The 27,939-nt window shown below is 50.0% G+C and overlaps 1 protein-coding gene across 13 annotated transcripts in view; it reads right to left on the bottom strand.

Moving 5' to 3' along the window:
- EHMT1 (euchromatic histone lysine methyltransferase 1) overlaps positions 1-27,939 on the bottom strand; it is a 119,239-nt gene that overhangs the window by 29,586 nt on the left and 61,714 nt on the right. For 11 of the 13 annotated variants that reach the window (XM_041406644.1, XM_041406648.1, XM_041406646.1 and 8 more), the window contains exons 3-11: positions 22,013-22,560; positions 19,464-19,505; positions 12,463-12,640; positions 10,986-11,122; positions 10,031-10,219; positions 9,309-9,389; positions 7,160-7,280; positions 5,240-5,371; positions 2,528-2,673 (exon numbers count right to left, since the gene is read on the bottom strand). In XM_041406644.1, coding sequence (XP_041262578.1) covers positions 2,528-2,673; positions 5,240-5,371; positions 7,160-7,280; positions 9,309-9,389; positions 10,031-10,219; positions 10,986-11,122; positions 12,463-12,640; positions 19,464-19,505; positions 22,013-22,560 — 1,574 coding nt within the window. The remainder of the gene's footprint in view (positions 1-2,527; positions 2,674-5,239; positions 5,372-7,159; positions 7,281-9,308; positions 9,390-10,030; positions 10,220-10,985; positions 11,123-12,462; positions 12,641-19,463; positions 19,506-22,012; positions 22,561-27,939) is intronic. The other 2 variants (XM_041406643.1, XM_041406652.1) reach the window with 1 other exon arrangement.

Raw genomic sequence — 27,939 nt, 5'->3', positions numbered from 1 at the left:
CCACGAGAAGGAGACCATACGCACTAAATCTTGTTACTGCTCAAAACTCCCAGTCACAGGAAGATAGAGGGGAAAATAATTGCTCCTCATTGCCAGTGAAGTTATCGTCTGTACTGGTTCCAGCACTGGCCCCTGCCCAGACCACAGGGATGAAGAGCCAGGCTTTCATGAGAGCTCAGCTAGAGTCATGTTTGGAGCAGGTTTTCCAAAGGATTTCACCAATCTACAGCTCTGGGCTTAAAAATCAGAGGATCACAGAATCATGGAATGGTTTGGGTTGGAAGGGACCTTAAAGCTCATCCAGTGCCACCCCTGCCATGGGCAGGGACACCTTCCACTGTCTCAGGTGCTTCAAGTCCCAGTGTCCAGCCTGGCCTTGGGCACTGCCAGGGATCCAGGGGCAGCCACAGCTCCTCTGGGCACCCTGTGCCAGGGCCAGCCCACCCTCACAGGGAACAATTTCTTCCCAATCTTCACCTGTCCTCCTTCAGCTTGAAGCATCCCCTTTTTCCTATCACTCCATGCCTTCTCGTGCCCCACCTTGTCCTGTTACTGGCAGCAGGTCCCAGAACTGGGGTTCCCCGTCCCCAGCCAGCGTTCCTTGCTCTGCTGCACCAAGAGGGAGCAGCACCTCCTACAGCCACCACTGTCCCAGCCCAGCTGTCACCTGCCAGCATGACACGACACTCTGTGTCTCTTTCAAGCTTCCCTTGACAATAATCTTGCTTTCCCCAAATACCTGGCAAAGGAGATTTATAAACTAGGAATATCAAGGTGAAAGGCTGCTCCAAGGAAGGGTCCCTTGGAGGGAAGGTGGAGAATTTATTGTGCTCATGACAGAGTCAGTCAGGGACTCAGTGCCACAGACTGTCCCTCTGCTCCAGCCAAGGATTTGCTGCTTTTTCTCAACAAAACTAAACTTTCTTTCTGATTTTTTTAAATTCCACTCCTGCAGACGCAACACCCCTGTGGGAAAAGATAATGGATTTTAACCTAGGTTCATCATTCACCCTGGCATCTCCAGTTCAGCTTTCCCAAATTCCAGCTGCAAAGACTTCTGTGGTTGGGACACCTTGGCCAGACTGATCCCTGTCACCACTCCGAGCCCAGGGGCTGCAGGGGTGGCACAAGGGGACCATGGATCTTTTCCTGAGGAGGAATTTTACTGAGCTGAGGAAATTCTATTGACATGTGGAAAGCTGCATTGCCCATGTGAGGAAGACCCTGAGCTGTTATGCCACACTATTATTTGTTAGAAACTCTAAAGCAAGTTCAACATTATTAATTGCTATTTTCCAACCATTAGAGAGTGCAGCAGGGTGCTCATAACTATTTATAACACTCTCCAAGGACATGACAGTCTGGAGAAGCCACTATTCACACATATAATATTCCTCTAACATCTCTGAGTCACTTATCCCATTATCAAAAAGAATCTAACATAAAGCATGGCCTTTGCTATTCCTCCCTGTGATTTATCCAGGGACAGAATTGCCAACTCACCATAGCCAGGAGCAGGAATTCTTTCACACACCTTGTGTTTGTTTAGAAACCCTGGGCCCCCCGCTCTCTGATGAGTCTCCCAGGACATTTTCTCTTTAATGAATCAATTTTGCCATTCTTTGGAAATTCCTCTCTCTGCAGGTACATACCAGCACATACTAACAGAAGCAGAGCTGGTCTATAATCCTGATTATCCCTTTGTCCCTCCATCCACCCTTCTCCTGGGATCCTAGAGGAGAACTAGGGATATTCTCACTCCTTGTGCTACTACTGGTGAGTGTGAGAGTGCTGCAGTGAGGCTGAAGCTGAAAAGAAACCCAGTAAAAGGAGAATCCATCCAGAGCATTCCTGCCCTGCAGTTCTCACTTTCCAGATTTTTGAATGGAGTCACTTCTGCCACTTCCTTCCATACTTCTGGAACCAGCAGAGCCCAAGCAGCCTAGCTGTGACCCAAAGGCATCGAGTGCAACCCCTGTCAGACCTGGGGCTGCACAGCTGCCAGGACATGGAAGCTTTGGGACAGAAAGAGAGGAGGAGAGAGAAAGGCTGAGGCAGCAGAGGCCATGCCAAGCTCCTGAACTCAACACCTGGCCACAGAAAGGCTTGCAGCAGTTCCTTCGCAGTCAAGGGAAAGCAGCTCCAATCCTTGAGTGGATTTTCTCCCTCTGCTGCAGGTTCCTGTACCTGAGCCCATTTTGCCTGAAGTGTGAATGTTACAACAACGAGATCCAGCCACACAGGCCAGGACAAGCCTGAGAGAGCCACCCAGAGCCTCTCCCAACGCAAACACAGAGCTGCTCCCTTCCCAGTGGCCTCACCCCAGTGCTGGGACAGGCACAGAGTGCTGGAGCCCTCAGCTGAGTGAGGGGGACACGGCCCTGCCATTCCTCACACCAGTGGGTCCCAGTCTAGCAGGCCCAGAGCCCCTGTGTGACCCCACACGTGCTCCTGGCACAGCTTGTCACTCTTTCTGGCCTTGTCCTCAGCAGGAAAGGCTGTGGGGAGCTAAAGGACAGGCTCCTACCTCGTTATCCACGCTCTCCGTGGCCATGCACTGGTTGTTGGCTAACGTGGTGATCTCTCTGCTTTTGGGGGGTTCCATTCGACAGCTACACAGGGGCACCTCCTGCAGACCATCCACTTCCATGGCTTCAGGGCCATTGGAGAGACCTGGGGCACAGAAAACCAGTGGATTAACTCCAGTTCTCTTCCAGGAGAAAGGATTCAGTCCATCAACACCAGCCATGCCCTGTGACATCTTCCCATTCCATATCCTGAAATGCTCTCCAGGCTTTAGCAGCACTCTGTAAAAGAGACCCTTTTACACCAGCTGGAGTTTGCAAAAGCCTCCTGCACTTTTCCAAGTCCAGCCACACTCAGCTGACTGTGCTGAAATCAAGAGTGATAAGTTAAGATCAGTTTATTCTGAGAAAACCTCAAAAAGGCCAAGCAATGAGATGCAGGTTTTTATCAGCCTCTCTCCCCTCCCCACAACACTGGGCTCTGGCACCAGGAAATTTGCAGGAAACCACCCAGAGCTGGAAATTTGAATAGGCAGTGGAGTGATAAATAGAGATGATCAGGAAAGCACAAACTCCTATTTGCAAAGGCTTATTACACAGATGGGAAAACAAAATTCCTGGGACTGTTTGGTGTCAGCCAACCACAAATTATTTATTTTGGAAAGAGAACAAACCAGGGAAAAGGAAGCAGCAAGATGCTCCAATGTTCTTGCCTTTTCCTCATCTGCTCTCAGATGTTGAACATTTACAGACCTGTAGAAAGGTGGATGAGGGCTTTTGAGGGGGGTTACTGTGGGAATTTCTGGATTGAAATCAATCACTGGGTTACCCAAGATTGCCAAACACTGGCCTAGTGACAAGGGGGTTGATTCCAGTACTACCCTCCTCTTCCAGTTCTGCACCAAACCATCTCTGCAATGTTTGCAGCACAGAATCCTTTGGGCTGGTTCATCCTGAAGCTTTCATCCCAAGCTTTCCCTGCCACTGCTATGGGATTGACTCACACTGAGAAGGAAGCTTGCTGGTTTTTTTCAAGCTTTTGGATGGAATGGAGAGCTATCTTGCAGTGAGGTTTTGCAGATTTAACTTCATCCCTGGGGGAGACTCCTCCTCAGCTGCCCAGAGCACCCTGCCCGTGGCTCTGACCCTGCCAGCCAAGCACAAGCCCCTTTCATCCCATCAGGAATTCCTTCAGCCAACAAATTGCAAGCCCAAGCCTAGCAAAGGGATATTTCAAGACATAGAAGGCCAGGGAAAGTCCTTGCTGTTTTCATGTAAAATCCTGTCAAGATCTTAAAGGTTTAAGAGTTTTCTCTGGGAGCACAAATCACAAAGCTCATTCCTCGCCTTCCGAGCTGTCACTTCCCTAATCTGTTTGACATCCAGAGGCTCTGGTGAAAGCATCCCTCATCCCTCCTGACCCTCCCTTGGTGGGGAAGGCTCCCACCCTCTCTTTGATGTGCCTCTATCAAAGGAGCCAGACAAGCTTTGAGGGAGCAGTGGGGGCAGACGGGCGGATCCAGCCAGGGGATGCCAGATCCGAGGAGAGCTCAGCACTGGGAGCAGCAGCTGGGGCTCAGCACCCAGGGCCCAGCACCAGCCCCTCCCCTTCCCAGGCTGAAAGAGCCATTCCTGAGAGAATCCAGTGGCAGCAGCTCTGGGGGGATGCTGAATCAGCATATTTCAGGGAATGGAGGGGATCTGCTGAGTGAGACAGGAGGGATGGAGCAGTACCTTGGCAGGACCCTTGGTGAGAGTATTCCCAAGCAAAAGTGCCTCACTGGAACTGGGATCCCATCTACAGCCTCATTCCATCCCAACATCCCCACCCACATCCCCAGCCTCACCCCCATTCCAAAGCCATCCCCGTTTCTATCCCAGCCCCTACACTCATCCTCAACCCCAAACCATCCCCATATCTATCCTCATCCCCATCCCCATCCCCATCCCTATCCTAACACTCATCCCCACTCCAGCCCTACCCCCCCATCCCGTTCCCTAAATCCCATCCCATCCCTAATCCCAATCCCTAGCTCCCATCCCATCCCATCCCTAATCCCGATCCCTAGCCCCCATCCAATCCCTGATCCCGATCCCTAGCCCCCATCCCATCCCTAATCCCGATCCCTAGCCCCCATCCCATCCTTAATCCCGATCCCTAGCCCCCATCCCACCCCTAATCCCGATCCCTAGCCCCCATCCCACTCCTAATCCCGATCCCTAACCCCCATCCTATCCCATCCCTAATCCCGCTCCCTAGCCCCCATGCCATCCCCAATCCCTATCCCTAGCCCCCATCCCACCCCTAATCCCGATCCCGCCCCGTTCCCGTTGCTCTGCGCTCTCTGTGGCCGCCAGGGGGCAGCCGGGGCCCCGCACGGCGCCACCCGCGGAACAAAGGGACCCCAAACCCGACCCCAAATACAAACCCGACCTCAAACTTGACTCCAAACACAACCCTGACCCCAAACCTGACTCCAAACACAACCCCGACCCCAAACCTGACCTCCAAACACAGTCCCAACCCCAAACCTGGCCCCACATTCAAATTCAAACCAGACTCCAAACCCAGCCTTGACCCAGCCCTGACCCCAAACCCAAACCCAATCCCAAACCCAAATCCAACCTCAACCCCAACCCAATCCCCACCTCCAACTCATCCCCAACCTCAGCTCCAACCCCAAAGCCAACCCAAGCCCAGCCCCAGCACTCACCTCCCGCCGGTGAGGAGAGGATGCCCTTCACCCGGAGGTCCAGGGAATCCAGGGACACCTCCATGTACTCCATGCTGTTCTCCTGGCTGGGGCCCTCCCTGCTGCCCAGCGAGGCTTTATAGGCTTCAGCACCTGGATGGGAACAGGGCATTCACCCAGACCCCACAGGAAAAGCCACCCCTCAGCTGTGAGGCCATGCCCCGAGCCCGGGCTGTGCAGGCTCCCTGCGGGAACCATGAGGCAGAGCACATGGATTGTGCCACCACCACACCTGGGCATGGCCGGGCACTGGTCTGCTCCCACTGAGCCACCACCTCCACCCAGGCAGGGAACAAGAAAAGGGAATAAACGAGACAAATTTAGCCTCTGCGAGGGCACAAGGAAGGGATGACCCAGGGCTTGAGAACCCTCCTGCCCCAGCCTGCTGCACAGGGCTCAGGTACATGCTGGCCAGGCAGAGCCAACTGCACCTCAGGAGGAGGATGGGACAGGTGACATCCAGCTGAGTCGGAGGAGAAACACAAAAAAGTCAAGTTCTGCCTCCAAGTGAGCAGAGCTGCTGCTGGAGAGATTGTGGGAGAGGGAACTGCCAGTGTCTCTGCACTCCCTTGGCTTCACTTACTCTCCTGCTTTGCTTCTGACAGTCCAGCTTGGCCAAGAGAGTTATTTTACCCTTCCATACCAGCTCCCACCTTTACTGAATGGGCAGAAAACCAGCCTGCATCTGAAATGCAGAATTAGATATTTGCTGTGACAAGATCAAGGGTCCCTATGGCATCCTGGGAGGAAGAGGAGCAAGCCAGGTGAGTGACAGAGCCCAGGCACAGAGCAGGGGCTGAAAAATAGTCAATTCACTCAGAAGTACCAAAGAGCTACTGATACAAAAATGACCTTTTTGCACTGAATTAGCAAACCAGAAGAAAATAAACCCTTTGGTGACAGTGGATGTATGATACCTCAGCAATGAGGCTGAAGGCACAGCTGCACTACCCACTTTTTCTCTCCCACGTTGATACCTTTCCCAAAGAAGCATCACATCCTGCTTCTCCTCACCTCTCACCAGGGCTCACTGAAACCTTCTCTGGTGCTCAGTGACTCAGGACAAACAAGAGGGACCCCCTGAACAACACCCACACTTGGGATGGGCCCAAGGCAGCTCCTTCCAAATGTTATGGTTCATCCACAAGGAGCAAAGCCAAGCTGCACATTCCATTCAGCTGCACACACCCACACAAAAGCCATGGAGCACCACTCCAGGGTGGTTCTTTCTTTTCCTTCTGCATCTCAACATGCTCCCTTGAGCTCATGGGACAGAAGTCCACGTGGACACATGTCACACAATCCCAGGCTGCTTTGGGTGGGAAGGGACCTTAAAGCCCATCCAGTGCCACCCCCTGCCATGGCAGGGACACCTCCCACTGTCCCAGGCTGCTCCCAGCCCTGTCCAGCCTGGCCTTGGGCACTGCCAGGGATCCAGGGCCAGCCACAGCTGCTCTGGGCACCCTGTGCCAGGGCCTGCCCCCCCTCCCAGGGAACAATTTCTCCTGTACAGATAACATCAATTTCCTGTCTTTCACTCTGAAGCCATTCCCCCTTGTCCTGTCACTATCTCCCCATATAAAATTCCTCTTCCTCATTTTTTTAAGCCCCATGAGGCCTTTTTTTTGATACTTTAAAATAAAGGGATTGGTGAACAAAATAAAATTCCTCCAGCATTCCAAGGACAAAGCCACGAGTTCTGCTGTGACAGTGACACCAGCAGCTCCTGCCAGTGAGGGGCAAGTTCACAGCCTGGCTCATCACACAGCCCAACCTCGGGAAGGAAGCATGAGCCCTGCAGACTTACAGGCCTCAGGTACTTCCCCCTGCACCTGGAAGGTTCCCTGGGGTGGAATTTAGGAACAAAAGCCCATTAATTACCTAGCACTCCTCCTTGTTTCTTTTTATTCCTCCGCCTCCTCTTGCGGGTGGGTTTCAGCCATGGACTGTCCGTCTTCCCTTTCCTCTTCAGCAGCTTCTTCTTGACACTGGACTCCGAGCTCTGGAGAAGCAGAGAGGCCACATGCACATCAGGCATGGTGGCACCAGGGTCCCTTTGTGGAACAGCCCTCACACCCAGCTCAAGCTGTGTGAGAAGGACCAGGGCTTTGAAACCAAGGGGTACTAAGATGGCTTTATAGCACTGAAAAGGAAACCCAGGCACACGTGTGGGTGGATTTCCTGTCAGATCAGCAGGGCAGGCTGCACTTTCTCTTCCATGGAGGCCCTCACACCACACTCATGAGCAGCACTGCAAGTGGGCAGGCACGTGCACACTTCCAGTTTCTCCCAAAAAATAATTGTAGAATCACAGAATATCCTGAGCTGTAAGGGAACCACAAAGAGCACCAAGTCCAGCTCCTGGTCCTGCACAAACACCCCACCCTGTGCCTCAGGAGGTTGTCCCAACACTTCTTGAGCTCTGGCAGTTGGGTTTTCAAACTAAAATATTCATGTTTCTCCACAAAAAAACCCACTTTGCACTTGAAGGGCCACCTGGCAGGGCTGGAGTGGACCCAGGGGAACTGAACTTCACAGCAGCAGAGCAGCCCCCTCCCTGAGCCAGGCACAGGGCAGCACAGACCAGTCATGCAGCAAATACTCAGCCACACGTATGAACCTCAACAGACTTTGGGTTTTGGTTTAAAATAATTCAGTTGTCTGGGGTGGGGTTTCAAAGTCAACATCAGAACAGGAATCAGGCACCCCAGCCCTGCCAGGGTTTAATGAATCAATCATAAAATTCATGTTCAGACTGAAACTGTCAGCTCCTGATGCTTATCCAGCTGCCAGCAAAGCCTTGGAGGTTTTCCTCCTGGTACCACTACCAGCAGCTGGATCAGGCTCTACCTTCACCGGCAGCTGTGCCAGGCCCTGCTGTCCCAGTGAGGGAACACGTGGAGCTGAGCCCTGGCTCTCCAGGGTGTCTGTGCTGCACCAAAATCCCTGAGTGTGGGCTCAGCACGTGGCTTTACCCCAGCTGCATCGCTCTGCTCATGGGAGAGAGGTTTGTGTGTGAGCCAGTCCTGTCTGGGAGCTGAGTGACTCAGCGGAGCTCAAACCTCTGTCCAGGATGTGGAGATCCCACCTGGGAGTTTGGATGTGAGTCCCAGCCCAAGCCTTGGTGTGGGCTAACACAACAGACTGGCCTGAGCCACCCAAAACAGAGCCAGGCTGCACAGCCCCTGCTCCTCCTGAGCTGCTGGAGTGTCAGAACATGGGGAACTAGACCCTGAAGAGATTCAGGGATTCACTTGATATGTTCGGTGAGCATGATTCCACCTTCAGCTCAACACATCAAGAATTTTCTCAAGGTGACTGAAGAGTTGGGTGACTGAAATGCTGGCTCCTCAGCTTGAGAGGCTGTGGAAGGACAGTTTTCAAGAAAAGGGGAAGGAGGCAGACAGAGACATTCAACAAACAATCTAAATTAAAAAATCACCAGGTTCTCTTCACCAACTGTCTAAAAATAAGAAGTAGAAATCCCCAGCAGCTGCTGAAAGTCCTGACCTGGTGCTGTATGACCAAGGTCCCAGGGAGAGTGTCTGTCTGTCTGTCTGAGTGCTGTTTGTCTCCCTGGTAAGAGCTGCTCACCAGGAACAGTGAATTTAGGCTGTGGCCTGGGCCAGTGGATCTGGTAACAAGCCCACCCCAGCAGAACTTCAGGTTGGTGAGAAAGCTTTGCTGGCTCCTACCAGGTGCCAACTGTGCATCTGAGGAACTCAGGCACCCTTAAACACCTCTGCTAACATTCAAATGATTAAAAGCAGTCAACACCTTGTTGAAAACAACAAAAGCCCATTAGTTAGCATCAGAATGTAATTAATTGTGCCATGGATCAGGGTTAAGCATCTTGTGGAAAACAATACTCTGTGTGTGGGTGGTTTCAGAGAATGAGTTCTGTCAAGGAGACTTGAAACCGAAGGGCTTTGGCTTTGCTCTCTCTCTCTCTTTCTGGCAGCAGTGCAAAGGGGAAAAATTATTGTCAACAGGCCACGGGCTGAAAAACACATTTAGCAGCCCAGCTTACCAAGTCAGACTCGTCTCCATCCTCCTCCTCCTCCCCTGATTCTACAGACTCTTGCTCTTCCTCAGACTCGCCATCATCCATCTGCAGCCACCATTTGCCCAAGAACAGAATGGGTCAGTCAAGTCGGGTCTCCCAAAACAGAGCATCCCCCTCCACCCTGGTGATCCCAGCAGAGCATCCCCCAGCATCCTGTTGTGCCCCACACACATCAGAGCACCCCCAGCCCCAACCTGCACTGAGCTCAATGAGTTCCAATCACATCACGGAACATCCATGGGGATGACAGAGGGAGAAAAAAAAAATTCCACTCCAGAATAAAGTTTTCCAACTAAATTTCAACTTCTTTGATAATCCCAAACCAGCCTCATGCCTGTACTGTGTATCAAAATTTGGGAAAAAAAAAATTAGATTATTTTAGTGCTTTCCCAAGCACGACTGGGAAGATGTCTCCTGTTGGTTCAGGGAATCCCAGAACTACACATGGTGAGGATTCTGCAGAGTGCATCCCAGAACTGTGTAGGGCTGGAACTGGGGGGGAGGTGGGGAGACCCTCACAGGTGCAATGGGAAGCAGGAAATGGTCACAAAGGACCTCTCTACCATTGCTGATCCTTCTGTCATCTTGCAGGTGAAAAAAACCTTAGAAATTGCTTCAATCCATGCCCCTCCTATCCCTGCTACCCCACCCTGCTCCTCAGGCCCTGCTCAGGGCACAGGAATCACCTTCCTGGCGTTGTCTGCGTCGGACGCGCTGTCCTTGGAGGTCCTGTTGTCATCCACAGGGAACATGGCTGCCTGATCTGCTCCATGATCATCTTCCTCTTCCAACTCATCCGAGTCCTCCTCCTCAGAGTCCACATCTATGCTTTCCCCGTTCACATGGGGGCTGCCATCCCCCAGCTCCTTGTCACTCTGGAAGTCACCCAAGCACATGGGACACAAAGACAACATCAATTCCTGGGACAGAGCAGCTGGATCCATCCCAGATTTTCCTCTAAAGCTGGCTCTGTGTCCCTCCAGAGCTCCTGCCATATGTCACCTCACCCTCTTGGACCTGGGGACCACGAGGAGTCATTCCAGACTCATGTGGTTGCACAATGGTTAGTGGAGAACCCCATCCTAGCATGGAGGGGCAGCTCCACCAAGGATGCAGGAAGGTTTCTAGGGAATGGAAAGGGAAGTTACATCACAGTGAGATTTTCACATCACTCCTTGAAATCCTAGCACTGTTCTCCTTGAATTCTAAGACCAAAACTTCAGGGCACAGGTCACAGCAAAAACAGAATTTCATCACGAGTGAGTCCAACTTTTATAAGCAAGCAAGTGTTTTTTTGTACAGCCTCAGGCAGCAACATGAGACCTTGAGTACCGAAACAAAAAGGGGCATGCTTGAAATCTCTCCAGTTTCCCAGGATTCACAGGACAGAAGGGGAACATTAACTGGAAAAGGTTTGTTTAGCAGCTGGTACCTGAACAGCCCCTCTGGAACAGTCATTCCCAAAGCAGCAAGGCTGCTCTGGGCAGGAAGCTGCTGCCAGAGGGAAGAGGAGACTCAGAAGGCAAGATGTTGATCCCAACAAGCCAGCACATCCCTGCACCTCCACAAGGGTTTGGTGTCCAAAAAAAGGGACAGGCAAGTGACAATAAACATGTGCAGTGAGCTCAGTGCTGCCCTTACCTTGGCACCCACAGAGGAATGAGTTATGCTCTTGAACATCTCTATCATTGTTCTCTGTTTTAACACTTTGGTCTTTTTCTTGGGAACCAGGCTATAGGTTCCCATTCTCCGTTTTTTCTTCCGAGATACTGCAGCAGCTGCAAAAGAGAAGCAGAAGGAACCCAAAGTTTGCTCAGGAATGAAAAGAAGGCAAAGGGAGTAGGGGCTGCACTGGAAAGTATCAAAATTTGGGGGCCTGGAGGGACAGGACACAGGGAATGGCTTCCCACTGCCAGAGGGCAGGGATGGATGGGATACTGGGAGGGAATTGTACCCTGGGAGGGTGGGCAGGCCCTGGCACAGGGTGCCCAGAGCAGCTGTGGCTGCCCCTGGATCCCTGGCAGTGCCCAAGGCCAGGCTGGGCAGGGCCTGGAGCAGCCTGGGACAGTGGAAGGTGTCCCTGCCATGGCAGGGGTGGCACTGGATGGGCTTTAAGGTCCTTTCCAACCCAAACCTTCTGTGATTCTATGAAATCACACCTGAGGGCACGACCTGGGAAAACTTCCCACTCCAACAGATTTATTTACAAGTCAAGCAGAAGATGACACACACGGATGTGCAGACACACAGACAGCTTGCTGCCAGGGCTGCAGAGCTGCCCAAACTCTGAGTGCCCTCTGCACGGTCCTTCTGGCCCCTCCATCAGCTCACACAGCATCAAATCCTTAAATTATCCTGAATTTGGCAGTGCTGCTGGTGTTGTAGGAGGCTGAATGGATCCAATTGCTCAAATTGAGACTGCAAGGCCAACAATATCAACTGACAATGGAAGCAATCTGACAGTAACTGAAGAACACACAGGGAAAAGGCACCTTACATAAAGAGCTGGTTGCCATTTAACCTCATTTCACACCTACTATGGAAGTCTGTTTGATGCCTCTCACTCCTTTGATTGGGTTTTAATTTGCTAAGTCTCCCTCTTGGCCTTCTAATCAAACCAGACATCACAGCTCCCTGCCTGCTGCTGACTTAGGTGACTGCACAGCAGAAGGATGCTTGGTGCAGGCTCTTTTAGGAACAGCCAGCTTCAGCACTGTTTCTGTTTGCACTTGCACAGCCTGATCCTTGGAAGCATTTCTCCCATGGTAATGAAATTTCACCAGAATTTATGAAGAGACCACTAAAAAATTCTGTGAACCCAATGAATTTTATTTAGAAGGTTGTAATTCTTGGTAAGCAGCTGTGGAGATATTCAAAGCCCTACAGAACTGATAGAAACCTCTTCAGAACATCCCAGAGGAAAAAGGGATCTGAGCGTCTCCTCTAAGAAAAGCTTTTCATAGAAAAAAGGGAAGGGAACCCTGGAGGAGGCTGAGTGGCAAAAAGTTACTACCAGACTTTTAATCCTCGTTAACCTCATCTCCCTCTCAGCCCCACACACAGGTTTGGGAGGTGGGAGCTGCTCAGGACTCCAACATTCCAGCCCTTCCCTTTTTACCTGTCTGCGACTTGGTGGTGGCCACATAGCTCTGGTTCTGAGGTAGTGACTGGTGAAGGCCCGGGAGAGAGGGCAACGACAACGGCTTCACAAAGTCCAGCATGTTCTCAAACTCCTTCTCCTTGGATTCCTTCTGATCTCTGCTGTCTCTCCCATCTTTGGGGTCTTTACTTGCATGCTGGACAACAAAAGGCAATTAAATTGAGTTTTTGCATTGAATAAGTAATTTTAAAAAATTAGGAAATTAATTTAAGTCCTTTCTCTCAACCAAAATCCCTTTCATCTGAAGGCAGGAGCACATTCCCAGCAGGAGCACACAGCCCCTCCTGCAGCACAAAAGGGGGTTTGCCCAAACACTGCCAGCCTGGCTGAGTGACTCCCCCCGGGCTGAAGGCTGTGCAGGTGACAGGTGACCTGGCAGAGGTAATGACAAGGAGCAGAGCCTGTTTACACAGCTCTGGGTGCCTCTGGAGAAGAGGAACCAACTCAACCGCAGCACTTGTTGCCTGTCACACCAAGCAGGCTCAGCAACACTCCTGCAGAGCTGTTCTAGAGGAGCAGGCAGCAAAGGAAAGGGATTTTCTTTTTGGACAGCACTTGGCACCACTGAGCCTCAGCAAAGGCTCCCCCTCTAGCCCAGCACACAACAACCACAGCCAAAGCAGAGTTTGTGACACAGGTGCATCCACAGAGAGCTGTCCAGGCTCCCCTTAACCCCCTATTCCCACTCCAGCTGCTGCTATTCCAGGCCCCAGGTAGCTCCAGGCACCTACTACAAACCAAGGGGATTTTGTAGTTGCTCCTGCAGCCCCTCCCAGGCACCACAGCCACTCACACCTGCTCTGATTTGAGCCTGTACCCAAGACAAAGTCAAATCCTGCACCTCAGGTTATGAAAGAAGGGTTCCTAAAGCTCCACAGAGAATCATTTAGGTTGGACAGGACCTTTAAGGTCACCAAGTCCAGCCATTAACCCAGCAATGCCAAGTCCACCACTCAGCACCAAGTCCCTCAGTGCCATTTCTCAGCTTTTGATGTTACTTCAATGCTTTCCTCCTCTAATTTAGGAAACAATCCCCTTCCTGTGTGTCTAAGTCCATTTTATGTACCCTAAAAGCCTCAGACACAGAGGTCCAGACTGTGTTTGTGTTTCCTTTTTCCATCCCTGTTTATTCTTTAAACAGTAATGGCTTGGTTTCATGGTGCTTTTATTCCTGTGCCTTTTGTGTCAAGTGTGGCAAAGGGAAGCCAAGGTCAAGGCAAGGCCCCTTAGTCCAGTTCACTGAAACATTTTCCTGTCCCAGCCCAGCAAGGAGGTACCTGGTGAGACAAGGAAACACACGGAGGAACACAAAACAAAGTCCCTGCTTGTCCTTCTCTGCCACAGAGTCAGCAGACATTGGGGTGAAAGCTGCCTCTGCTGTGCCATTTTACACTGGATTTGCCCTCTGATTTATCCCCACTGCATCCAGCTGTACAGCAGGCAGGTCTGGCAGAGCTGCTCCAGCAAAACACGAGAACAAGCAGCAGAACACAAGGAAAGATTGGGAGAATTGGGATTGCTCAGCCTGGAAAAGAGAAGGCTCTGAGGAGACCCCATTGTGGCCTTCCAGTACCTGAAGGAGCAGCAAGAAAGAGAGAGACTCTTCACGAGGGCACAGAGTGCCAGGACAAGGGGAATGGCTCCACACTGAAAAAGAGTGGGGTTAGATGGGATATTGGGAATTAGGAATTGTTCCCTGGGAGGGTGGACAGGCCCTGGCACAGGGTGCCCAGAGCAGCTGTGGCTGCCCCTGGATCCCTGGCAGTGCCCAAGGCCAGGCTGGACAGGGCTTGGAGCAGCCTGGGACAGTGGGAGGTGTCCCTGCCATGGCAGGGGTGGCACTGGATAATCTTTAAGGGCCTTTCCAGCCCAAACCATTCCATGATTCTAAGGTTTAAGTGCTGCTCTACTTGCAGGAGAACTCTTCTTTACAGGACTTGTGAAGCAACAGCTGAAAAACCCAAACAGAAAGAGGAATGCAGGCTGGAATAAAAAGCAGGAAGCAATAAAAGCACTCAGGTTCAGACAGGCCACTGCTCTCCAGCAATGTGACCTTGGGAACAAACAGGGAAGAGGCTGATTCCCCTAATTAGGCTGTGCCACGTGTGTGGTGCTGGCAGAGGCAGGCCCAGCAAAGCTCTAATGATAATCAGAAATGACCCACAGCAAAAGGCCATCAAAGTGCCAATGATTCCTGCAGCAAGCCCATAACTTATGGCTCAATTGCCACAGCTTTTCTAAAAGGGCAGCAAGTCTTGGATTAACAATTTCAAAGATGAGAAATCCACCACAGCCTTTGATATGTTGTTCCAACGCTTAATTGCTCTCACTGTCAAATAATTAAATGCATTATGTTTTTGCAACTAAATTAAAAGGCCCTGTCTCATCAGAACCTCTCACTCCCAGGAGATACTTATGGAGTATGACCAACTTCTTTTTTTTTCTTTTTAAATTTTCTCTTCAATAATTTTAATAGAATGAGCAAATTAAGTGGCCATAGGATCATTTTCTGGATCACTCCTGAGTCTGCTCCCAGTTGTTCTACCCCTTAAAAAATGCACGTCAGGAGTGCAGGGCACAGTATGCCAAGAATAGTCTCAACAATACTATTTATACCTCTTAAAAGTCCTGAGTTTATGGATCTAAAGGTTAACAGTAACTCTTGGCTACACAATTATTCTGAGAATTCCCAAGTCCCCTGATATATCCAATGCTTTCCATTTCTAACTTAAAATTAGAAAAATGAGTTTTGGACAGGCAGAACTGGCACAAGTGTAAACAAGGGCTGCATTTTGTGTCCTTTAAGTGCAGGTTTTGCAACTGCTCTCTGATAAAAGGTGCTGTTACTGCCAAACACCAGGAATTCATACTCAGCCCATGCCAGGCTGCTTGGAAGAATACAATCCAATTTTTAAATTTTTAAAAAGTAATATGTTATTAGCATAGATAGAATGAGCAAATTAAGTGGCCATAGGATCATTTTCTGGATCACTCCTGAGTCTGCTCCCAGTTGTTTTACCCCTTAAAAAATGCACGTCAGGAGTGCAGGGCACAGTATGCCAAGAATAGTCTCAACAATACTATTTATACCTCTTAAAAGTCCTGAGTTTATGGATCTAAAGGTTAACAGTAACTCTTGGCTACACAATTATTCTGAGAATTCCCAAGTCCCCTGATATATCCAATGCTTTCCATTTCTAACTTAAAATTAGAAAAATGAGTTTTGGACAGGCAGAACTGGCACAAGTGTAAACAAGGGCTGCATTTTGTGTCCTTTAAGTGCAGGTTTTGCAACTGCTCTCTGATAAAAGGTGCTGTTACTGCCAAACACCAGGAATTCATACTCAGCCCATGCCAGGCTGCTTGGAAGAATACAATCCAATTTTTAAATTTAAAAGTAATATGTTATTAGCATATGGTTTTTCTCTGCCTCTGTAATTACAACACAGAAATAAATTTAAAATCTTCAACAGGCTGCCTAACAACTGCTAAACGTGACTTTAGCAATTCTGCTAAAAGTTTTTTTAAATCAAATTAAGTCTCATGCAATAAAGATTTACTTGGAGGCATGTGCAGCAATGGTAAGAAACAAAAATTCCCAGAAAGGGGTGAAAAGATCTCTCGTGTGTATAAAAATATTACATCTAAGGATTGCAATAAAAAGGATCAGCACAAATTTTTAAGTCAGTTTTCTCAGCACCTTTCCTGGTTCTCAGCTACACCAAACAATCACATCTTTGCTATTCTTATTGAACAGGTTTCATCCACAGTTTGAGAGAAGCACTGAGAGCAGAATGGCATGCAAAAGGAAACTCCAGGATGCAGTTTGAGCTCCCTGTGGTCACATGTTGGGGGCTACTGGAGGCCAAGAAAGGACTGTAAAAGAGACAGAAAAAGAAACTGCAGCACCAACATCTTCATTCTTGCAGCTTCTCATGTGGTATCAGCTCATCCTGTGCTAATGACTGCAAAGTCACAACTTTGTGTAGGGAATAGTGAAGAAGGTGGGCAAATATCCCAACATTTCTAGCAATGGTTGTACCTGGAAACAGCAAAAATGGGACCACCACTATGTGCAACTCCACTGTGAGAAATACAGCCAAGAAAATGGGCTAGACTGGGGCAAGAACACGATATTTGATGTGTTTACAAAAACTGAACTCAAGTGCTGTCTACATTTTAATGGGATCAACTGTATTTCTATTATTGGTACAGAAGTCCCCGACAGCAGCAGGGGGAAGTTATTTAAAATGGCAAAAGACAGAATATCCTCAGCTGTTTTGTTTTTCTTCCGTGCAAGCAAAACTACAGAACAAACCAACCTCAGTAATGGAGCCTCATGTTGCCTCTATAAACCCCACATGACATTTTTCCCACTGCCCAGCATTTAAAGGGTCTTTCCATCACTAAAACCAGCAAGCTGGGAGAGAAACCAGAGTGTTGGTGGAAGGACACAGGCACAGGTCCTGCCTGGGAGCAGGGCAGCTCCAAGAGCTCTGCAGAAGGGCTCTTGATGCCTGAAATCACCTCAGGCTTAGATTGTGGGCTCCCTTAGTTCTCTGCTTCGCAGGACTCTCATCTCCAGCACACAACGAGCTGCAAAGCAGAGCCAACGGGGCAGGAGGAGTGAGCTGAGCAGCACTGCCACAGGGAACAGGGCAGCTGCCAGGGAGCAGCCCTGCCTCTCCATCATCAGGAACAGGGTCAGGAAATTTGTACCAAGGCACTGCCTTTGAAGAGCACAAAGCAGCAGCTCCCAGGGGGATCTGCCTCTAACAACTGGTGAGTGGTGGTTAAGCAAGAAATATCAGTCTGCTATAAAAAATTGATCACAAGCAGATGATAGTGCCTGTAGGAGCTGTAGTGGTGCTGCTCTGCCTTTTCTCTGCTGCTGCAGGATTGTGTTTTTCACTGCTGAATTTCAGCAGCCTGATAAAGCCTCACCTTGGAGCAACAAACCCGCAAGGCTTTGGTCTTAGTCTAGATCAGAGCAGCTGCAAGGCTGAGCCACCTTTCATCTGCTGATTAATATGTGCCCATTAGATGGGGGATTCCATGGTGACTTGATTACAATTGCACTGATCTGAGCGCAGTCATATACCTACATAAAAACGTGATTTAGGCAGCCAGGTAGAACTGAGCTGAAGTGAAGATGTGGCCCCAAACCTGCACTCCACGTGTTTCTAAAGCAGAGCACTCAGGGGTGTGGATCTCATCCCTGTCCCCTCCTGCACCAAACTGCCCCAAGGCAAGGGAGTGTCACACATCAGTCAAAACGAAAGAGGGGAGCCCAGGGCAGATGTGCCACCAGGGCTCCTTACATTAACCAACCCCTCTGCTGGGGCCAGGGCTGCTATTTCTGTGGGCTGTGGTCAGAGCTGGGGCTGCACCTCCAGCCAGCACCGCCGCCTCCAGCACCAGCAGTGAAATATCAGGTTAAATGTTCTGCACAACAGCCTTCACTCTCACTTCCCTCTGCAGCAAGCCCGCTGTTTAAGGAGCCCAGTGGCAGCACTCCTGAACGAGATTTCCCACCAGGGAAGATGGGGAAGGGTCTGGAGGGGCCCGTGAGGAGCAGCTGAGGGCCCTGGGATTGTTCAGCTGGAGCAGAGTGAGGGCAGAGCTCCCCGGGGCTGCAGCTCCTCCCGAGGGGCAGCTCCCATCTCTGCTCGGGGACAGGGACAGGAGCCAGGGCACGGCTGGGGCTGGGCCAGGGCAGCTCAGGCTGGAGCTCAGGGCAGGGTTCTTCCCCCAGAGGGTGCTGGCACTGCCCAGGCTCCCCAGGGAATGGGCACGGCCCCGAGGCTGCCAGAGCTCCAGGAGCCTTTGGACAGCGCTGCCAGGGATGCCCAGGGTGGGCTTGGTGGGGGTCTGGGCAGGGACAGGGGCTGGGCTGGGTGATCCTGGGGGGTCCCTTCCAGCTCAGGATATTCTGTGATTCCATTATATTTAACTCTGCCCAAACTCACACACATAGACTTCACTCTTTCAGTTCAGTGGAGCACACCTGGATATCTCTCTGGAGAGGGTCCTGGATGGACCTTCTAAGTGCTCCCCAAGGACACAATATCCCCGTTATCATCACCCCCATCAGGCTCTGCCCCTTTGCTTTGTTTCCTGTACATGAGAGGGTCAGAGCTTGCTGAGCAATCCCAGACCCCTGTAATCCCCTGGCTGCCACCTGCCTGCCCCAAGAGATGCCACAGGGTGTTCTCCAGGCCAGAGGCTCCTGCAGAGCAGCTCCAGCCCAGGCCAGCACAGCAGCACCACAAAGGAGGCAGTTTAAAAGCTCTGGGATCAGGTATTTAATGGCAATGCCACTTAAGGGAATAGTTTGATGAATATTGGTCGAAAGACCTACATAAGCAAAGCATCTCCTGCTCCAAGCTCTTCCTCCCTGCCCACACTGTCTTCCCCAGTTAAACTGGCACCTGGCATTTTGGGGACACACTGTGAATCAGGCCAAAACACTCACTTAAAGGATTTTTGCACTATTTCCTAACCCAGGAAATATGCACAGCATAAAAAAATACCACCAGAGACACACACCCCAAACTCCAGCCTTGTGGTCATCAAGGAAAGGAAACACAACTTGGGATTCCCAATTCATCCATCTGCTCCTCCTGTCTCCAAGGTAACTCTGGGATGCTCTCACTACCTTTACCATCCTTTATCCCTTATGTTTTACTGAAGTTGAGCTCAGCAGCTGATTCCCAAGCAGGAGGGGCCTTCTCCAAGCACAGCACACACATACAGGCACACACTTGCCTTTCAGTCTGCTGCCTGGCCTTGGAAACTTTTGGGGTCTTAACAGAGCTGTAAAATGGATTAGCAGTGAAAGAAAGATTCTCCCAAAAGGGCAGTGCTTGTGTTACTGCTCTATTCAGGAGGGGAGCAGAAATGATACTCTCTGCTCAAAAACCACCTTAACATGCGACAACATCAATTAAAATTGTCACCTGTTTCAGATTCAGCTTCGATCCCAATTCAGGAAGCAACTCCTAAACAGAGAAAAAGCTGGTTAAATTGGTGAGAAAATTCTCTTCTTCCTTTCAGAGACCAATTCACATGTGCAGGAAAAGGTTACCAAGGTCCCCTGACACCTATTGGATTACAGAAAACAATTTCTTGGCCCCAGTGGGTTTCTGCTGGAGCCAGGGGGAACAAATGTTCACACTTTGCAGGCAGCAAAATACCTTCCTCCCCTCCTCCTCCTGGGCAGAACAGTTCTGCAAGAACAGTTTCATGAAGAAAACAAAAATGCCCTAAAAAACATTAGCCAAGCAACTACTGTGTTCTGTAACATCAGTTCCTGAGTGATTTCCATAATTTATTTCGCAGGATACAGCACCTGATTTCACTGAGGTTTTGAAGGGGAGAAGGTGTGAAGGTTGGTACAGGAAAAGCTCCTGAGCTAAGGATCCTCCTCTAAGCAGCTCAACAAAGAAATAATTGGGACAGAAAAATGACAGCTAGCAAGGACTCTGCTGCTCCAAAGAAAATAGCATGTAAATTCCAGAGACAATGGGGAAAAATGAGGTAGTAATTATCAGGAAGGCTGAACACACAGATGTTCTATTGTCTTGCAGAACTGAGATCAGATCTTGGGTTCCCATTCAGCTGAAGAGGCTTGAGCGGAGAACATGGGAACAGCCTCTTCTCACCACCCTTCCTGGGAATGTTGCTTCTCTCCCTATTTTAAGCCCAAGGCAAATGCCCAGAGGAGCTGAGGACAGGCTATGTACTTTCTAGAACAACCCAACAAGTGCAGGCTTTGGTTTTTGAAGCTGCTTTTGTCGTGTGAGCAAAGGAGGATCAGCAGCCCCATCTCAGTGAGCTGTGTCCCAGCACTCCCAGAGCTCCCCAACACCCCATGCCACTTCCCAGAGACAAACCTTGAATCCCAAGGGGCTGGATATAAATAGTCTTGTGATGTATCATAAAATATGAATGAGGGAAACACTCTCTCCTAACCTAGCAGTCACCTTTTAGGAGGGAATTGCCTCTTTCAATTGCTCAGCCCCATGGGATCTCTCTCTGCTAAATTCCACCAGGGTCTGGGGGTTTGCCTGGCCTAATTCCAGTGCACAGCTGGGGGCTGGAGACACTTTGGGCTGCAAAGCCTTCCTTGGGTAAGAGACACCCTGATGGGAGATGGATGGCAGCTGGGCTTCCCTGTGCAAGCCAGGAAACACAGGTGGGGTGAGAGCAGAGAATTCAAACACAGCCAGGGCAAGGCAGAGGGGAAATGAGTGCTCAGGGGGCTGGCTGGAAATCCTGGCAGGCAGCTGCAGCTTCTGCCCCTCTCCCAAGCCTGGTGCCCACAGGTTTGTGATCTTGCTGTGCCCTTTGGACTCCCAGCTGCTTCCGGAGGCACAGGTGGTGCCGCAGCCACGGCACCTTCCCCCATCTGGGGCTGGCGAGGTGCCACCCTCTCTTTTCCCTTTTTTCTCTCTCTTTCCCTCCTTCAGACCACAGGGACTCCCAGCTTTGAGCCCTTCACACCTCACCACTGCTGTGCTGAGATGAGGGGGACATCTGAGGGTCCCTGTGGATCTGCTGGATCACAGCACCAATGCATTGCACCAATCCTGACAAGGCTGCAGCAGCTTCCATGCATTTCTGGGAATGACTTCCACGGCTGAGCCTTCCCTTGACCTAAAGGCAGCCTCCCTCCACCCTCAGACACAGCACAATGACAGGATCCAGCTCGCTGTAGTCATATACAGCATCACAGGGATGAAAACCAACTGCTTATAGTGGAGATCTGCCTGTTGTAGGATCTATTCCCTACATCTGGCAAAGAACCAAAAAAATAACCAAACTTGTCCCATGACAAAGAATTGCTGTCCTCCCCACTATGGCATGAATGCACCAAATGACATCTCCTTATGCCTCCAAAAAAAAAAAGCAGGGCTCTGCTTTATTAAGTGATGGCAAATCCACCCCTAAGGATTCTGGAGAGAACATCTCCCAATGACATGGAGAGAAAACATCATCTGTTTTAGCCCTGTAATGATTCCTACAGCAATACAATCAAACTGCCTCACAGATCAGCTCCTTGACAGCTTCTGAGCTTAGGAGCCTCAAGTTTACATGCTATGCTTAATTTCCTTTGGGTTTACCTCAGAAAAAATCTAATTATTTTCACAAGCAGCTCTGGATGTTAGCAGAGGCTGATGAGCAATAGAGCCATGAGAGAAAGGCCATTTAGTGTCTCACATAGATCTGTTGCAGGAGGCAATTGATCAATTATATATTTAGAAACACACTGGGGATGGGAGCTGGTGGTGGCCATGTGACCAACTATTTTAACATTTCTGTCTGGAGAAAGAGAAAAAAATAAAATAAAAAATTATATATATTAAAACATTTTAAAACAATTTAAAAACCAATCCACTCAGCAGACATGCTCTGAACACCACGTGTTGCCATGCAGCCAGGTATCCCTCAGACCCCTAGAGAAAGCCAAGAGCAAGCCCAGCTCTGTGCTGGGCAGGTACATTACCAGGCTGGGGGTGGGTTTAGGCATTGTCTTCCGTGCTCGGTGGACCTTGACTTCAGCATTAGCAGCAGGGCCCTTCTTAGCATCCATGTCCTTACTGCCCTCCCCGAGCTTGCTTGGCATCGTGGCTTGGAGCTGGGCAAAGGACCCCACAGTCCTGCCTTTGCCTGCTCCTCCAGGCAGGGTTTTTGCAGCATGGCCAGTGAGAGAAGCAAAGCTGGTAGTCCTTAGAGGCTGCTCCTGTGCCATCTGCTTGGTTAGGATATATCCATTGCTCCCTGTGACAGAAGTCTGTGTGAAGTCATTTGCTTTCAGATGGTTTTGCTTCCCAGGCTCGCTGTCCGAAATGCCATTTTCTGCTATCCTATTTAATTTAGTAGAAGAGTCCTGCTGGCTCACTTTCGTGTTGTCCTGAGTGTTTTTGGGTGGGTTTGGGTGGCCCCCACCCTCGCTGTGCTCACAGGAGCCGTTGGTTTCACCGTCTACTGCCATTTTTGGTTCCCCCACTTGCTTTTCTGTAGCGCTTTCATCTGCAGCCATGGCATTAAACCCTGCAGGGAGAGGGAGGAAGAGAGGAGAAGAGGGTCACAAGTGGTGAAACTCCCAAGGTTGAAACTCCCAAGCTGTACTCCAAGTACAGCTACTCACGGTGTAAGAGCAACCCTCTCCTCCAGCACCCTGCCTGATGTAAATCACAGAACCCCAGAATATTTAGGGTTGGGAAAGACCTCCAAGATCATCCAACCGTGGATCAACCACCACCACATCAACTAAAGGACAGCACTGAGTGTCAGGCTGTTCCCTCACCCACCTGCTCAGCCCTCCTGGATCCTCACACGGTGACATTTGGGGTAGGTGGCCCAGGTGACAACAGTACACTTACTCCCACTTGCCTCAGCTGCAGATGTGGCCATTTATTCCCAACAATGGATTTTTCAAGGTAAATATTACCTCTGGCTTTTCCAATAACTGCATTTATTGCACCATATGTCAACACCTCACCTGCCAAACAAAACCCTGCCCCATGTTGCATCCGGATCTCTGGCAAAGCCCTTCCCAAAGCCAGTCTGACATGGAAAAGCTTTGCTGGTAGGGCTGTTCCAGGGAGTTTTTATGGCCCATACACAGCCCAGCAGCCAAATGTCCACATCAGGGCTCTGCTGCTACAGGGAACATCACAAGGAATAACTCCCTGGCTATCCCAGCTCTCCTGGGAATGTTCTTCAGTGGGAATTGGCTCTTTCAGCATGACAAACAGGACCAGGATTCAGGGTGTCATTTCAGAGGTAACAGCAGGAGTAAACACAGGAGTGAAGTGTAGTAAATGCATTTTTAGACTAAAATAATTCTATGATTCAAATGCAGCGAGGTTTTTGCAGCCTGACAAAGCTCACCCACAACAATGCCCACATAAACAAACATCTCAAACATTTCCCTGCTCCTCCATCAGTGACTTTGTCCCACCAAAGATTTCAAATCCAAGCTGAAAAATCCAACTATGAATGTCACGTACTTGCAGAAAAAGTTTCTGACATGACAACCCAGCAGCTCCCCAGGCAACCAGGAGTGATAACAATTCGCTGGCACGCTCAGAGCAGTGATTACATCAACCTGCTGTTAGGGATTCCTTGGCTTGTTTTCCTTCCAGAGAGCAGACAGTTATGAAAAGCAACACGAGAAGTACAGGGAGAGCTGTGTCAGAGCAGGGGGGATTGATTCAAACCAGCTCCCATCAAAGCAATTTTCACCTACAGGATCCAAAGAGCCTGGAGTCACGCTGGAGGAAGAGCCAGACCACTGGGTACCAGCACCTCATTTCACACTGCCCTCAGAGCACAAACAGGCAAGGAGAACAACATTCTGAACAACATTCTGAACAGCATTCTGAATCCCAGAACCAAGGCTGAAAAAACCCCCAAGACCACTGAGTCCAACCTGTGCCTGGTCCCCACCTTGTCACCCAGCCCAGAGCCCTGAGTGCTACCTCCAGGCGTTCCTTGGACACCTCCAGGTATGGGGACTCCAAACCTCCCTGAGCAGCCTCTTCCAATGAAGAAATTCCTGCTGATGTCCAACCTGAGCCTCCCCCTGAGGCCGTTCCCTCTCCTCCTGTCCCTGTTCCCTGGAGCACAGCCCGACACCCCGGCTGTCCCCTCCTGTCAGGAGCTGTGCAGAGCCACAAGGTCCCCCCTGAGCCTCCTTTGCTCCAGGCTGAGCCCCTTCCCAGCTCCCTCAGCTGCCTCACAAATGTCTCTTCTGACCTGGCAAGAACCTGATGCCAGGCTAATGCATGAAGGACCACCAGGACCCTGGGATGACAAGTCCAGTGTGCCTGGAGCAGCTCCAAGCACAGGCAGCTCCCTGCAAAGGCCAGCAGGGAGGAGACCCAGCACCACCCAGCTCACCAGAACAGCTCTTCCCAAAACCCACCCAAATTCTCTTTCCATTTTCATTGGGGGGAAAAAATATCCCACTTTTTCTACCCTTTTTAAATGCGTTTGTTTAGTCCATATTAATCATAGAATCACAGAATACCCTGAGCTGGAAGGGACCCACCAGGATCAGCCAGCCCAGCCCCTGTCCCTGCCCAGACCCCCCAACAAGCCCACCCTGGGCATCCCTGGCAGCGCTGTCCAAAGGCTCCTGGAGCTCTGGCAGCCTCGGGGCCGTGCCCATTCCCTGGGGAGCCTGAGCAGTGCCAGCACCCTCTGGGGGAAGAACCTTGCCCTGATATTTAATACCTCCTTCCCACTGCATTGACCTGAAAGATTTGGGTACAACTCCTGCCCAAACAGCACTGGCAGCTCTAGATTCTAAAAGTGATGCATTCCAGTACCTCAAACAACCTTATTATTCCCTAACTTTCTGGGTTTTGGTGCCCATCTGAGATTTAAAAACATTTCCAGCAAACTGAAAGCCTTCTTAGGCCTGGTCAGTACATGTGAAACATCCAATCCAGCCCCTGGCTGGACACCTGGTCAGTGCTGAACTCACACCAGGCTCTGCCCAGGGGTGTCTCAAAGGCCTCCTGGAGCAGCTGGCCCCTCCAGCCTCAAACTGCCCATCAATTAAGAGGGGGACAGCCCCTCCGATGCTCCTGATTTCCAGCTGAAAGCCACAGATGTTGGGCTCAAAGTATCTCTGCAGATGTATCTGGAAAGTCTCTCCAAACCCTGAGTGGTGACTGTGCCCTGGGGATGAGCTCTGGCCATTTTTCCTGATGAGACACTGCACTGAGAGATCCATTCCCCCTCACTCCAGGCAACCCAGCCCGGGACTGCCTCCCACATGGGTTCTGCGGGCTCACAGCCTCCAGAGAGAGCTCCAGAGCGTCCAAAAATTGCTCCCCAGTGCTCTCTGGAGCACACAGACACAAACCTCACCTGCAGGAGCAGTGACTGAGGGTTCTCCAAGCAGGATTCAAAGTTATCACCTCCACCTGTTCCCTCTCACACAACCCAGACCTCCCTGAGTACAGAAAGAGGCACAAGGGTTTGTTTTTGATAGCAAAAACTCTGGAAGAAGATAAAGTGCTCCTTTTTTCACTGTTTTATTTAACTATTTGAAAAGCTGTGGGCAGAGGGAGCCACAACTATGCCTTTATTCTTTCAATTCTTGTTTCTCTTTCTGCATTCAGGGTCTTTAAAAGGCCTTTTAAGCAATTATTTCAGCAAAGTGAGTACCAGGGGGAAAAAAAGCAAAACAACAAAAAATAAGCTCTCTAACCACAGCTGGAGGTTTCTAGAGCCCAGCTTTAGGCACCTGGCTGAATGAAGCCTTCAAGATTTGTTGATTTAAACACTGTGTTCTCCCACCAGAGCAGTCAAATAACTTCAGTGGCTGACTATGAGATAAACTGAATAAGCAGAGGGCAAGAATTGCTCTACCTGCCATGAAAGCAACCAAAACAATGCGAATTAGAGCACTGCCCTAGGGAAAAAGTAACTGCATTACTCCAGAAAGCATCACTGGCTTTATGAAAAATCCATGAAGCTGAAATAAAAATCACACACGCACACTTATTTCCCTTATTGTGAAATGCAATCTGATTGACTGTGGAAGTGGTACCAGCCTTCCAAACCTGTGTGAGCAGAGGTTTGATGAAACAGAGACATGAAACTTCACAGCAGAGGCCAAGAGAAACCACGTTTCCCTCCAGCCTCCAACAAGCCTGAGACACTGCAGGCAGGATCCTCCCTTTCTTTGGGGTCAAACCCCTCCATTCTCCCATTCCCTCTTCTGGCAGCACTAAAACAAACTCATGAGCAGTTTGGAATGGCATTGTTCCCTACACACTGAGCTCCTGCACAGCTCTGGGCTCCTGCAAGCAGCATCATCCCCGTTTCAAACCCAAACTGAAAAGCTGCTCGTGGAGAATCAGCTAATGTAAAGAGCTGCCTCACAATTAGTATGGCAACTCAAGTGAGCTGGTCGGGTTTCCCCAACCAAGACACCTGATCTGCTGACAGCAAAACAGGAATTGCCAACCAGGTTCAGCAAGGGCACCTGCACAGCACTGCTGAATAGGCACAACTCAACAGCCTCGCTGAACTCCGGCCGCAGACAGGGTGGGAACACAAACCAGAGCCAGCAGGAGCCTCCCAATGACAATAGTGAATCAAACAGCCCACAGAAGCTCTTCCACAGCTCCAGACACCTAAAGAAACACTTCTTCCTGACGTGACCTTTTCATCCCCCCTTTTTCATTCCCAAAAAAAAGCTTCACTGAAAACCTGCTAAAATCCTCATTTCAAATGCACCTCGTGGCAGTGAGTTCTCCCCTTGAAAATGCTGTTCAGCAGCTTTTCTGCTCCTGTGCTATAAGTGCAAGGGAATTATAAACCCAAAGTTTGTCTTTCTCTAAAACTTTGTGACTTTACAGCACTCATCCCTTCTAAGTAGGCCAAAACAAGGTTTTCTCCACATTCAGTTTTCTCTCCAGCTTGCTCACTGCTCTTTAATCTACAACCATCCTTTCTTTAATTAAAAAGAAATAAAAGGTAGGACATTCTAGCCTGCACCCATGAAGTGTAACCTTATTAATTAGAAGCATCCCAGTCTTTTCAAAGCTCCTTTAGGCATCCTCCATGCCACATGCAGCAGGAAAAGCTTCTGACACAGACCCCAACACTGCCTGATTGCCCATCCGAGCTTGGATTCATTTAAAACCCAGGTAATTTAAAACCCAAAAGATTTACTGGTGTATTTGAAGTTGACACCAAGTTGGCACAAACTTCAGTAAATACATATTATTTAGGGGCTGGATACATTTTAGTAACACAAGGAATTTAAGAGTCGGGAAGTTGGGCTATTCCACTATCCCTGTGACTCCACGTGGCAAAGAACACCCAATAATAAATTTAAATCCCTGCTAGGAATTAACAACTCCCTGAGAGCACTGCAGACCTCCCAGCTCTCCCCAGGCTCAGGCAGAAGGGTCAGGCTCAAGTTTTCATCTCAGAACATCACATCTATTCAAAATGGAATTAAAATCCCCCCGAGGAAAACAGACTCTGATGGAAGTAGGAGATAAGCTAAGACAGGGTGAGACCACCTCATCTGATATTAGGTGTCTAAAAGGCATCTCAGACTCTGGGGGTCCCTAAGCCACTGCTGCAACCAACAGAGAGAACCCACAGCTCAAAAGCAGCACAGGCTGACTTTAAAAAAGGGATCTTTGGACAAACTCACCCCAGCCTGGACCATGTCTGACCTGCCTGCTACCACATCTGAGCAGAAAGGAGCTGGATTAATTCAGAATTAGAATGATAATCTCAAAAAAAAAAGAAAAAAACACCTAAATTAGGGAAAATTAAAGCCACCTCTGCTCTCCCAGCCCAGACATTGGTTCCTCTTTGCTGTCTTTGCCTGCTGGGGTTTCCAGCCCTTTCAGCAGAGCCAGACCTGGCTCCAGTCCTGCCCTGGAGCTT

The sequence above is a fragment of the Onychostruthus taczanowskii genome, unplaced genomic scaffold (genome assembly GCF_017590055.1).
Source record: "Onychostruthus taczanowskii isolate IOZ18803 unplaced genomic scaffold, ASM1759005v1 scaffold25, whole genome shotgun sequence".
NCBI lineage: Eukaryota > Metazoa > Chordata > Aves > Passeriformes > Passeridae > Onychostruthus > Onychostruthus taczanowskii.
This window is presented reverse-complemented; position numbering and strand designations above follow the sequence as displayed.